The 14,039-nt window shown below is 40.9% G+C and overlaps 1 protein-coding gene across 5 annotated transcripts in view; it reads left to right on the top strand.

Annotated features, from left to right (window-relative positions):
- GON4L (gon-4 like) overlaps positions 1 to 14,039 on the top strand; it is an 87,751-nt gene that overhangs the window by 57,943 nt on the left and 15,769 nt on the right. For 4 of the 5 annotated variants that reach the window (XR_004960998.1, XM_036273769.1, XM_036273768.1 and 1 more), the window contains exons 15-19: positions 3,034 to 3,232; positions 3,967 to 4,053; positions 4,796 to 4,964; positions 6,926 to 7,070; positions 8,281 to 8,431. Coding sequence is in view for 4 of the 5 variants with exons in the window: in XM_036273769.1 (XP_036129662.1) it covers positions 3,034 to 3,232; positions 3,967 to 4,053; positions 4,796 to 4,964; positions 6,926 to 7,070; positions 8,281 to 8,431 (751 nt within the window). In the remaining variant the exon portion in view is untranslated. Of the gene's footprint in view, positions 1 to 851; positions 975 to 3,033; positions 3,233 to 3,966; positions 4,054 to 4,795; positions 4,965 to 6,925; positions 7,071 to 8,280; positions 8,432 to 14,039 lie in introns of those variants that run through there. The other variant, XM_036273771.1, reaches the window with a different exon arrangement.

The raw sequence follows: 14,039 nt of genomic DNA, 5'->3' as shown, positions 1-14,039 counted from the left end.
AACATTGATGTGAGAGAGACACACTGATTGGTTGACTCCTGCATGACCCCGACTAGGGCCAGGGACCAAACCGCAACCAAGGCATCTGCCGCTGACCAGAATTGAACCTGTGACTTTTTGGTCTGTGGGCAAATGCCCTAACTGTTGAGCCAACTGGCCAGGGCTACTGATTTGATTTTAATTGTAGGTATCAGTCTGTTGAGATTTTATTTTTCTTTTTGGATTGTAGAAAGAGAGGAAAGGAGAGGGAGAGAGAGATAGAAACATTGATGAGAAAGAACACCGATTGGCCACCTCCTGCATGCCCCCCACTGGGGATTTGTCCCACAACCTGGGCATGTGTCCTGAATGGAAATTTAACTGGGATCTATCAGTTCATGGCATGATGCTCAATTTACTGAGCCACACTGGACAGGGAGAGTGTTTTTTATTACTGATTTAATTTTTTTTTTTTTTTTTAATTCTTATCCAAAGATACTTTTCCATTCATTCAGGTAGAATGGGAGGGAGAGAGGGAGAGGGAGAGAAGTAGCAACGTGAGAGTGACACATCAATTGGTTGCCTCCTCCACAACACTCACCAGGACCGGGGACCAAACTGCAACTGAGACATGTGCCCCTGACCAGAATCAAACCCATAACTCTTTGGTCAGTGGGCAGACACCCTAACCGCTGAGCCAAACCATCCAGGACTACTGATTTGATTTTAATCATAGGTATTGGTCTGTTTTGATTTTCTGGGTGTGTTTTTTTTTTTTTTTTGAGTGGATGGCTTAATAACACAATTTTTTTTTATTTTTTATTCACATTTCTGTAAGCTAGAAGTCTAAGATCAGGGTTTCACCTTGATGGTTTCTGGTGAAGATTCTCCTCCTGGCATGTAGAATCTTGCCTTCTTGCTGTGTCCTCACCTGGCCCATGGAGAGGGTTCCTGTTTTTTATTTCGTTTATTTGGGTCCTCTTTTTTTTTTCTTGGTGAGTCTAGTTAAAGGTTTATCCATTTTGTTTATGTTTTCAAAGACCCAGCTATTTGTTTAGAGTCTTATTTAATTTATTTCTACTCTGATCTTTATTATTATCTTCTTTCTACTTAGATCTTGTTCATTTTGTTGTTGTTGGTCCTGTAGGTGTAAAGTTAAATTGTTTATTTGAGATTTTTCTTATTTGTTTAGGTAAGCTTTTAATGCTATGAATTTCCCTCTTAGAACTGCTTTTGCTGTGTCTCATAGATGTTGGGTCGTTGTGTGTTCATTTTCATTTATCTTAAGGTATCTTTTGATTTCTATCCTAATCTTGTTGTTAATTTATTCATTATTTAGTTGCATGTCCTTTAGCCTTTGTGTGTTTGTGTGTTTTTCAGTTTATTTCTTTCTCCAAGTTAAGTTTTCAGTCATTATGTCTTTCAATAATTTCTCAGTCCCTTGAGCTCTTTCTCTTCTCCTTCTGGTACCCTTATGATATGAATGTTAATTACGCTTCATGTTCCAGCAGTCACTTAAACTATCCTCATTTAAAATATATAACATATATATATATATTTTTTTCCTCTTTGCTGTTTCAATTGGGTGTTGTTTTCTACCTTGTCTTCTAAGTCACTGATTCAGTTCTCTGCTTTATCTCATCTGTTTTTGATTCTGTTATTGTATTCTTTATTTCTGACTGTTTCTTTTTTATGGTTTATATCTCTTTGTGTAAGTTCTCACTAAATTCATTTATTCCTGGCCTGGGCCACTTGGTAAGAGCTACAGAGTGATCCGCGGTTAGTATCTCTCTCTGCTGGGCCTGAGACCGCTTAGTCAGAGGGATCGGGCATCCCGAGGCCAGTTGCCATCTGCCATGGGCCTGCAGACTTCAGTGAGTTTTTCAGAATGTTTGCAGTGCAGTTCAGTGCTGGCTGCCTATGAGGCACAACTACTGTGAAAGCCAAGGATGATTTGCGAGTCAGATGGAGTGGGGTCTTGGGGTCACCAGAATGGTGCTGTTTACCAGGGTAATACAGATCTAGATTTGGCACCCTCCTGTGTCTGCCGGCTGTGTCGGAGGAGGGTTTAACACAGGGATAGTAGCAGCCCTTGTCTTGAAGCCCTACTATTCAGTTTGTCTATGTATGTTTGTGTCCATGGTATGTCTCTGGCACCTTTTGAGCTTCTGTTTCTAGGCTTGAGCTTAGGATGAATGTTTATGGGCAGATCATTTATGAGTTCAGCTGGGTTTCTAGCCAGCCCTTCATCTCACCCAGATGGGGTTTCAGGGAGTTAACGATGTAGTGAGCTGTATTCACCAGGTCAGTTAAACTGCCATGTATTCTAGTATATCCCTTTGTTGCTTCATGTCTGAAGGTCCCAAATGGATAAGAGTGGAATGGGAGTCTGCTGATGTGGCTCAGTGGTTGAGCATCGACCCATGCACCAAAAGGTCAATGGTTCAATTCCTGGTCAGGGCACATGCTCAGGTTGTGGGCTTGATCCCCAGCAGGGGAGAGCGTGCAGGAGGCAGCCGATCATTGTTGATGTTTCTCTCTCTCTCTCCCTCTCTTCCTCTTCTTTCCTCTCTCTAGAATCAATTTTAAAAATAAAAAACCTTGGAATGGGAGAAGCTATATCAAGGATTGGAGTAATGGGTAAATCAGAGAACATATACTGTACTTTGAGAAGATTTTATATCACTTTTAAGAACAAATCCCAGGTTAATGTAGATATCAGTATGATACTAGAATGATGAGTTTCTATTAGCTCCTTGATTGCTTTGTTATCCTGATGTTCCTTTGCTCTTAGATTTTTGTTTAATTTCCCTTTTATTTGTATATTACTTAGAGGCCTGATTGTTGAAAAATGGGGAGAGGGTACCATCTTATTTGAATCTATGCTCATAACTTTGGATAGACTATGAGTTTTGATTGTTGGCTAAAGTGGGATTTAGGAATTATCAGTAGATAGAAATTATTCAGACTCTCTTAGACTACTATTAGAAGGAATTGGATGTGTTGTGGACCTAGGGAAATGTTCAAATTCAATCATCTCCCTGTTGGGGATAGGTTTGAGGAACCACTGGCCAACTTGCTAAATGAGCAACATCGTACAATGAAGGAATTGCTTGAACAGCTGAAGTTGAAGAAATCTTCAGCCAAACAGCAGCAGGAGGTAGAGAGGGTTAAGCCCCAGACTGAGAAAGTTCCTCAGACTCTGATTCTAGACCCAGCACAGAGGAAGAGACTCCAGCAGCAGATGCAGCAGGTAAGATTCTTCTTCATAATGTTAAAATTGGATTATTCCATGGCTTGACCTGAAACCGAAAGTTAGCAGCCTTGTAAAAGTCAGAAATAGGTGTCTTAATACCCTTTGAAACCATAGGACCACAGGATCTTCACATCAACTAAGCCAGCGGTTCTCAACCTGTGGGTCGTGACCAGTTTGGGGGTCGAATGACCCTTTCACAGGGGTCACCTAAGACCATCAGAAAACACATATTTCTGATGGTCTTAGTAACTGAGACACCGCTTCTCTATCCATCTCCAGGCCAGTCTGCCTACATGCAGATAAGCCCACATACAACATGAGGAACTATATTAAAGGGTTGGGGCATTAGGAAGGTTGAGAACCACTGAACTAGGCCCTTGAGAATTTTTTGTTCATGAGTCATTATGGCTCAGGCAAGAATTCATGTAAGGATCCTGATAATATTTAGAATTATAGATTTCAAAGCATCCTTAGTAATCTATTCTGAATTTAACAGCCTCACTGCTGGAGTAGTTTTTCTTTCTAATCTCAGTTTTTCTGGTTTGAGGTTAAACTTCCTCTGGTTCTATCATTTTGCTCAAGGGGAACATATCTGCGAAATTCATTCCAAGATATTATGTAGTTCTCATAGTTTTTCCAGGAAGCAAAAGATAAACAATAGAGTTACAAATATCTTGGTAAGATCTTCTGGGCTCCTGAAATGACATTGTATTATTTTCTTTCCCTCCCAGCATGTTCAGCTCTTGACGCAAATTCACCTTCTCTCCACCTCCAACCCCAATCTCAACTCGGAGGCCAGTACTACCAGGATATTTCTTGTAAGGTTCCATGTCCCTAACTCTTAAAATCCTGAGTATATAGTTAGCTTGGTAAGGCGTTTCTCACAGATATTCACTCAACATAATCTACATTTCTTTCCTGCATGTGTTGGTAGCTATTGTTATGGCTTCCTATGTTTGCTGAGAGAATAGAAACCACTGATTTTCATGAAAGGACAGAGTGTATTTAGTTTTCTTAAGAGTATTGCTCTGGCCTGGCTGGTGTGGCTTAGTGATTGAGCTTCAACCCATGTGCACCAAGAGGTCGCCGGTTTGATTCCTGGTCAGGGCACATGCCCAGGTAAAGAGTATTGCTCTGGCCCTGGCCAGTTTTGCTCAGTGGTTAGAGCATCAGCACACAGACCAGAGAGTCGCAGGTTTGATTCCAGTCAAGGACACGTACCTTGGTTGGAGTTGGATACCCGGCCCTGATCAGGGTTGTGCGGGAGGCAACTGTTAATGTGTCTCTCACACATTGGTGTTTCTTTCTCTTCCTCCCCCCTCCCACTCTATCTGAAGATAAATGGGAAAAATATAACCTTGGGTGGGGGTTAAAAAAAAATGAAGAGTATTGTTCTGACTTGCAGTCTTAAAGAGGTAATGTTAATTGTGGAAGACTTTAGGATGATTTTTACCTGTTTTTATACTGTAATAGGAAGGACCATTTTTCACGAAGAGCTAAGCAGTGCTATTGGTATTAATGGTCTGGAATTTAAATTTCCTTTGTGTCCCGTTTTCCCAGGAAGAGCTGGGAACCTTTGCTCAAAGCTCCATCGCCCTTCACCATCAGTTCAACCCCAAGTTTCAGACCTTGTTTCAACCCTGTAACCTGATGGGAGCCATGAAGCTCATTGAAGATTTCAACGCACATGTCAGCATTGACTGGAGTCCTCGTAAAACTGTCAAGACAGGTAGGGGACAGATGTGTCTCCTTCAGGTTTTTATAAACAATGAGAAATGAGAGTCTTATCTCATAGATAATCTCCTAGGGGTGGAGGAGACAGGATATTTTTAATTTCATTTAGTCTTTTATCCTCCCTTATACTCATTAAGTTCTAGAATTACATGATATATTTGGGCTGAGATAAGGGATGGAGGCAGTAGATAGGTCAGGATTGTGAGTGGTAGAGATTTAGGACTTAGTGCAATGAATTGAACTTAAATAGACGTGTGGGTAAGCATTAGGAGTGAGATAAAACAAACTGGGATCTGGGAAAGATGGAAGTCAAGTGGGGAAAGATGGGTCATGTTTACATTTTCCTCTGTTCTTCATTATGGTCACTTTATATCCTGTAACAATTGTAGTATCTCCATTTTTAATGAATGGTGATTTGGGACAGGGCACAAATTCGAGATGTTGTCTATGTGCCATGTTTAATATTTTAAAGAAATTTGCATTAGTTTAGTATTTTTTTGAGAAAATATTTCCTGTTCCCTTAAGTCAAACATTTGCTTCTGTATTTATTGTTTACTTTTAATTTTAATTTTATATCTATATGTATTTTTTAATTGATTTTAGAGAGAGAGGAAAGGAGAGAGAGAGAGAGAAAAACATCAATGAGAGAGAACACTGATTGACCACCTCCTTCATGCTTTTCACTGGGGATTGGGCCCACAACCTGGGCATGTGCTCTGACCAGGAATCGAACCGACTACCTCTTGGTGCATGGATTGACACTCAACCAGTTAGCTACACCGGTTGGGCTACTTTTTTATTTTTCACTTACTGTTTACTTTCAGTATTATTTTGTGTTGGTTTCAGGTGTACAGTATAGTGGTTAGACACGCATATACTTAATTTTTTAATTATTTGTAACAAACTTAATTCACTTTATTTTTTTAAGCCCTCACCTGAGGATATTTTTCCATTTATCTTCAGATAGAGTAGGAGGGAGGGAGAGAGAGAGACACATTGACTGGTTGCCACTCACATGACCCCAACTGGGCCAGGGATTGAACCTGCAATCCAGGGACTTGCCCTTGACCAGAAATCGAAACCACAATCTTTTGGTGCATGAGCCAATGATGTAACCACTGACCACATTGGCCAGGCCTAAGTTGCTGATTCTTACCATTAAATTGAATATAGTTGAATTTAAGTGCATTAGGTCACAGACACTGATCTCAAACTACTTTATTAGCCATATGTTGGTACTGACTTAATTTAACACCAAACTACAGTAATAACCTACACATACCATGTCCTGTATTTGTCTTCTGGTGATATAAAAACACTTATGGAAGTAGAAGTACAGCTCTAGTACTTATCTCTAGAAAGACAGCAGTGCCTGGAATTGAGAGGCTTAGACAGCAAGACAAAAATGAATGAGACAGTATCATCTCATTCCCTGTTTGGTTTTTTTGTGTGTGTGTTTTTTACATTCCCAACCTCAGGAGGAATCTGGGAGAACTTAATGAAAGTTAAGTAAGAATGAAATAAAATAAAATTTGGAATACCAGCTTTATGAGGGACATTAAAGAAGTTGGAATCTTATTCTAGAAGAAATAAGGCTTTGTTAAAGGTCACTTATCTTTCAAGGATTTAAAGGGGGAGGAGGTAAAAACATTTGAGTATACAATATATACCAGATATTACTAGGTACTTTCTAAGTGTTTATGTTACTTAGTGTGTTAAGTGTTTCACATAGGAAAGAATAAGAAAATCAACCTTTAATAACATCCTATGAGGTGTATGTTAGGCTCAGAAAGTTGTGGAAACTTTTGTGGGGAGGGTTTTGTGGTTTGGGAGGGCATCAAGTTGGGTAGGGGCAGCTCTATCTAAATGCAAAAATGCATTCAGAAGCATTTATGAAGTCATCTTTGTTCCAGAATTTAATTTATTAGGGTTTTTTTGTTTTTTGTTTTCTTATAGCCTGTAAATTTCCCTGTTTGCCAAAGCAAGTGGCCTGGATCCTGGCCACAAGCAAAGTTTTCATGTATCCAGAGCTACTTCCAGTGTGTTCTCTGAAGGCAAAGAATCCCCAGGATAAGAATTCATTCACCAAAGCTGAGGACAAGTAAGGGTTTGTTGTCGGGAGTAAGGGTCTAGTTCTTCTTTCTTGAGGAGCTTAGGAAAAATAGGCATGTATAAGACATGGACACAAAAGACAAAGAAAATCGATGTTGATGGGTATAAGGTTCTATAGTAAGTGCTTGTTTCAGCATTGCCAGATACTTCTGTTCTTTTTGGGGAATGACATGCACATTTTTCAAACATTTTAAATTGTATTTTGTCTTTTATTTATTTAAAAAAACAAACTTGTAATATATACTATTAGAGGAAATTTTCCAAAGGAAAAAATTTTTATCCAAACATCTTTTTGAAATTGTTTCTCTATTTGCTATAACATTGTCCTTTTTTGTTGTTTCTGTATACTGTCTTTTAAAGCAATATTTAATAGCCCTGTGATATTTCTCTTATATGCCACTTTCACCCCCTCTGCTATTTTGCAGTTGAGTGAGGCTTCACCAAGGAGCTTTGTACATAGAACCTTTTTTTTAAAACCCTCACTCGAGGACATGCTTAGAGAGAGGAAGGGAGAGGGTAAAAAACAAAACAAAACATTGATATGAGAGAGAAACATCAATTGTTACCAATTGCCTTCTCTATGTGCCCTCACCGGAAATCGAACTGGCAACCTTTCAGTGCACAGGATGACACTCAACCAACTGAACCACTCTGGCTGGGCTGTACATTGAGCTTTTGAAAACTTTTGGTGTTTATCTCTTTGGGTAAATTTCCAAGAATGAGAGTATTCAATAAAGGTTATGAACATTTTTATGGCTCTTGATATGTTTTGCCCCATTGCCATCAGTAAAAATGTACATAGCTAACCACAGTAGATTATGTTATGATGGGAGGTAGTGCTGGTATTGATTTTATATGCCCATTGTTCATTTTATATTTGTTTTATTAGACCCTTCCTTCTTCCTTTGAATACAAAGTTCAAAGGAAATACAAAGTATGAAAGCTCACATAATATGACATTTATTAGTGATTTATGTTTAGGTTTTCCTCTTCCCACCTGATTGTGAACTCCTGATTGAGTCTTATTCATAGTACTTATTAGCACTCAGTAAATATCTGAAATTTTTTTTGAGTAGCCATTAAGTTATATAAGATTTAGATGTCGAAAAAGTGGATTGTAAAATGAGGAGTTAGTCTGGTGAGGCTTTTTGGAAGAATGGACTGTGAAGTGAGATTTCATGTCATTGCTTCTTTCTCAGTTTGTTAGCTTTAGGACTGAAGCACTTTGAAGGGACTGAGTTTCCTAAGCCTCTAATCAGCAAGTACCTTCTAACTTGCAAGACTGCCCACCAACTGACAGTGAGAATCAAGAACCGCAGCATGAACAGAGCCCCTGACAACATCTTTAAAGTAAGTGTTTCCTGCACACTCCACCTCCAGGGTCTCTTATGAGCAACCATTCTTTTTTCATTCTAAGTCTCGATGAAGAGCAGGATCGGTTATCTATGGCAATTCCTTACACCTGTGTACTAGATTAATTGCCCTCTTGCCTTTTCAGGGACATTGTTCTATATTTTCCTCTGGCATATCATCTTCTTCCTCTGTTATGGATATTATTTCTCCTAAAATAAAATTGCTAAGTCTTGCCTGGCCAGTGTGACTCAGTTGATTGGGCATTGCCCTGTGCACCAGATGATTGCTGGTTTAATTCCTGGTCAGGGCATATGCCTGGGTAGTGGGCTTGATCCCTTGTAGAGGGCATGCAGGAGGCAGCTGATTAATGTTCCGCTCTCACATCAATGTTTCTCTTTCTCCCTCTCCTTTACCCCCTCTCTCAAAATCAATAAGTTGTTAAGTCTTAAAATATTTTTCGAATCAATGTTTCCCTCTAGCCGTTAATTCTCTTTCACTCTAACCTTTTTGAAAGAAAGGGTAGACAACACTCCACTTATTCTTTCTCCTTAACTCTTTTTTATTTTTTAAAATCTTCATCCCAGGATATTTTTTTTCTAATTATCTTCAGATAGAGTAGGAGGGGGGGAGAGGGAGAGAAAGGGAGAGAGAAAGAAATGTCAATGTGAGAGAGACACATTGACTAATTACCTCCTGCACGACCCAGACCAGGGCCAGGGACGAGCCGCAACAGAGGTACGTGCCCTTAACTAGAATTGAGCCTGTGACTCATTAGTCTGCAGGCCTAAGTTCTGCTGAGCCAAACTGACCAGGGCTCTCCTTAACTCTTTGTATTCAGATATTTACATCAAAAGTGTAAAGTATATACTTTAAAGAGGCAAGTACATCGTTTAAATGGTTTAAAAAGTCAAACAGTTATATGAAGCTTATTATGAAGAACCATTTTTCTCCCTATTTCCTGCTAACCAAGGTTTTTTGGTGGATGGTGCATATGCCTCCATGTCTAGGTAACATGCTTGTAATTGATACCACTTGCTGTTTTGGATTTAGACCTTACTTATGAAACTTTAAACCATGGAAGATAAACTCTTACATTTCTCTTCAGTCCCATACTCCTTCCACAAACATCAGTATCTTGTGTCCTCCAGTTTTCTCACTATAATTATATCACAATTTCAGTTAGATGATATTCAGGGTTTACATTATAAGAACTGTGTAAATGCTCCTCACAGCTGAGCTGTGTAGTGTATCACGATTACTTTGCTGTTCCTACGGAACATTTTATTTCTCCTGGAGTTAATAATTGTATTTTGAGGGGGTAAGTGGGTGCTTGGTTTTATTATGTATTTATTATCAGTTCAACACTGAAATGTACTTCAGTTTTATAAATCTCTTGTCAGTGTGTTCAAACATTTTAGGTGTTCTATCATTTTCATCTTGCTGAAGAAACCTTTACCTGAGCCCTCTGATGCTCCTTTAAATATGTTGCTCTCTCAGCTTGCTTGGGCTTTTTCTTTACCATCACGCTGTTTGTTTTGTTGTTGTTGCTCTTTTTTTTCTTGCTTCTTACTTATGTTGGATCCTCTTATTTCCTGAATCCCATATCTTTTTGCTTTACTTCTTTGTTTTAGTGGAGCACATCCTAATAGCATGCTGAGGAAGAATTTTTGAGAATCAGATTTTAAAATTTAAACTATATATCAGTCTGTGGATTTTATCAATATTAGTTTCCTAGTTTTGCTATTGTTCTGGATACCTGGTTTGTATACATAACTATTGTTACAGTGTAACATAAGCTGTTACCATTGGGGGAACTAGGTAAAGGGTACATAAGACTTCTCCATACTGTTTTTGTAATTTCTTGTGTATCTATAATTATTCAAAAGAATGTTTAAAAATATGTTTCTGTTCTACTCTCCTTCAGTAATCCAGAATTGTAGTTGGGAAATAATTTTTATCAGCTATCTCTAAGGGCTTTGCTCCATTTTATTCTGGTTTTTAATGCTGGTGATTTAGAAATTTGATGCTGTTTTGACTCTTGAATATTTGTGTATCTGTTTTTGCCCTCTTTGTGGCAGCATGTAGGATTTTTTCCTCTTCTTTACTGTTTGAAATTTCATGATAATATTCCTTAGTATGGATCTAGTTTAATTAATTGTGCAAGGCACTTGATAAACCTTAGTTGGAAACTCATGTGTTTCAGTATTGGGAAATTTTCTCGATTTACGTATGGATGGTTTTCTCCCCTTCATTTGATCTGTTCACTCCATAATGCCCAGTAGTCAGATGTTAGGCCTCTCAGGCTAGTCCTTTTGTTTTTCTTCTTTTTTGTCCTATCACTTTGTCTTTATGATGTACTTTCTGAGATATTCATCTTTTTCTTCTGATCCTTATGCCAAGTTGAGTTCTTTATTTCTTCTCACGTTTTAAATTTCCAATGGCTTTTTTTTTTTTTTTTATCCTCACCCGAGGACATTTTTCCATTTTTTGTACAGATAGAGTGGGAGGGAGAGAGAGGAAGAGAGAGAGAGGGAAACATCGATGTGAAAGAGACACAGGGAGTGGCTGCCACCCGCACGACCAACCAGGGCCGGGGACAAACTGCAACCGAGGTACATGCCCTTAGCGGGAACCGAACCGGGGTCTCTCCGGACTGCAGGCAGACACTCCAACCGCTGAGCCAAACCGGCCAGGGCTCCAATGGCTTTTTTGGTTCATCGAATATACTAAAATAGTGAATGGCAGAGGGACTGTGGGAAAGCAGGAGAGGAAGAAGCTGGAGTTTCTATATTTGTTCATTGTAGTACTTCTACCCTCAGTTATGCCTGATAGCCTCAGTCCAGAGATCATCTTTTTAAGAAATGCTGCTGCCAGGGCAGGGGAGAGGCTTTCACATGGCTACACCAAATGGAAGAGAGGATTGGGAGTTGACTGCCTCTTCATCAGCTTTAATCTGTCCTCTTCATCTTTACCTGTTTTTAGTTCTAGTCTTACCTCCACTTCTAGAGATATCTGGTGTCTTATCCTTTTTCCAAATCCTGACATAAATTGAGTTGGCCGTTAACTTTCTTCCACATGGGATTTAGTTTTCTTCATTCTCTTACTTCAGTTACCATTCATCCATCTGCTATTTAGCTTTGAAAATTTTGTTGCTGTTACCTTTTCCTCTCATTCTCATTTTCCTTCTAGGCTTTTGCCTTTAAAAAATTCGTTTCTGGCCCTGGCCGGTTTGGCTCAGCGGTTAGAGCGTCGGCCTGCGGTCCTGAGAGACCCGGGTTCGGTTCCCGCTAAGGGCACGTACCTTGGTTGCAGTTTGTCCCCGGCCCTGGTCGGTCGTGCGGGTGGCAGCCACTCGATGTGTTCCTTTCACATTGATGTTTCTCTCTCTCTCTGTTCCTCTCTCTCCCTCCCGCTCTATCTGAACAAAAAAGTGGGAAAATGTTCTCGGGTGAGGATAAAAAAAAAAAATTCATTTCTGTTGTTTTCATAGGGTTTCAAGGGGAACAAAGACAAATGGATGGTTTAAAGTGCCTGTTTTAGGTCCTGGCTGGTTTGCTCAGTGGTTAGAGCGTCGGCCTGTGGTCCGGAGAGATCCGGGTTCGGTTCCCGCTAAGGGCATGTACCTCGGTTGCGGTTTTTCCCCGGCCCTGGTTGGTCGTGCGGGTGGTATCCTCTCGATGTGTCCCTTTCACATCGATGTTTCTCTCTCTCTCTCCCTCCCGCTCTATCAGAACAAAAAAATGGAAAAAAGTCCTTGGGTGAGGATAAATAAATAAATAAATAAAGTGCCTGTTTTAGCCCAGCCGGTGTGACTCAGTGGTTGAGCACCGACCCATGCACCAAGACCCATGCATCAAGACATTGCTGGTTTCATTCCAGGTCATGCCCAGGTTGTGGGCCTGATCCTCAGTGGGGCGTATACAGGAGGCAGCCCGTCAATCTTCTTTCTCAATGATGTTTCTGTCTCTCTCTTCCTCTCCCTTCTTTAATATCAATAAAGGGAAAGTAATAATAATAATAAAGTACCTGTTTTAGCCCTGGCTGGATTGGCTCAGTGGTTGGAGCATTGGCCTGCATACCAAAGGGTCTCAGGTTTGATTCCTGGTCAAGGGCATGTACCTGGATTGAAGGTTCAATCCTTGGCCCTGGTCAGGCTCATGTGGGAGGCAGCCAGTCAGTGTGTCTCTCTTGCATCAATGTTTCTCTGTCTTTCACTCTCCCTCCCTCTCCCTCCCTCCCTTCCACTCTAAAAAAAAAGAAAGAAAGAAAAGGAAAAATATCCTTGAGTGAGGATTAACAAAAAAAAATTTTTAAATAAAGTGCCAAAAAATAAGTAAAATAGAATAAAGGGCCTGTTTTAGCCCTGGTCAGTATTGCTCAGTGTTTCGAGCATCAGCCCATGCACCAAAGATTAATGGGTTCGATTTCCAGTTAAGGGCAAGTACCTAGGTTGCAGGTTCAATCCCTGGCCCCTGTCAGGCCGCATGCTGCAGGCAGTGAATCTGTGTGTGTGTGTGTGTGTGTGTGTGTGTGTGTGTGTGTGTGTGTCTCTGTGTGTCTCTCTCTCTCTCTCTCTCTCTCTCTCTCACTCTCCTCCTCCCTCCCTTCCACTCTCTAAAAATCAGTGGATCCCAGCCAGTGTAGCTCAGTGGATTGAGCGCCCTCCCGTGGACTGAGAGGTCCCAGTTTGATTCCCAGTCCGGGTACATGCCCAGGTTGCTGGCTCGATCCCTGGTGGGTGTTGTGCAGGAGGCAGCCATCTCACATCAATGTTTACATATCTCTATCTCTTCCTCTCTCTCTCTCTCTAAAAAATCAATAAAAACATATTTAAAAAAAAAAAAAATCAATGAAACCCTGACTGGTTAGGCTCAGCGGTTAGAGCGTCGGCCTGTGGACCAATGAGTTGTGGGTTCAGTTCTGGTCAAGGGCACGTACCTAGGTTGTGGTTCGTCCCTGGCCCTGGTTAGGTCGTGCGGGAGGCAGCCAGTCAATGTGGCTCTATCACATTGATGTTTCTCTCTCTCTCTCTCTCCCTCCCCCCCCTTCCTCTCTTCCTCTCCCCCTCTCCCTCTCTCCTTGCCCCTCTCCCTCTCCCTTCCTCCCTCACTCCCTTCCTCTCATTCTGTCTGATAACAAGTACAAAAATATCCTCAGGTGAGGATGAATGAATGAATGAATGAATGAACTACCTGTTTTAACTCTTATTTTGTTTTTTTAATTTTTTTCCTTCCCGGCCTCTGTGGCTCAGTGGTTGAGCGTTGACCCATGCACCAAGAGGATGCCAGTTCGTTTCCCGGTCAGGGCACATGCCCAGGTTGTGGGCCCGATCCCCAGTGGGGGGCATGCAGGAGCTGTCCAGTCAATGTTCTGTCTCATAGGTGTTTCTATCTCTCTCTCCCTCTCCCTCCTCTCTCTCTAAAATCAATAAAGGAGCCCTGGCCGGTTTGGCTCAGCAGTTAGAGCGTCAGCCTGCGGTCCGGAGAGACCCGGGTTCGGTTCCCGCTAAGGGCATGTACTTCGGTTGCAGTTTGTCCCCGGCCCTGGTTGGTCATGCGGTGGCAGCCACTCAATGTGAAACACATCGATGTTTCTCTCTCTCTGT

Source organism: Molossus molossus, unplaced genomic scaffold, assembly GCF_014108415.1.
Source record: "Molossus molossus isolate mMolMol1 unplaced genomic scaffold, mMolMol1.p scaffold_m16_p_20, whole genome shotgun sequence".
Classification (NCBI taxonomy): domain Eukaryota; kingdom Metazoa; phylum Chordata; class Mammalia; order Chiroptera; family Molossidae; genus Molossus; species Molossus molossus.
The sequence above is the reverse complement of the archived record's forward strand: the minus strand, read 5'-3'. Positions and strand labels throughout refer to the sequence as shown.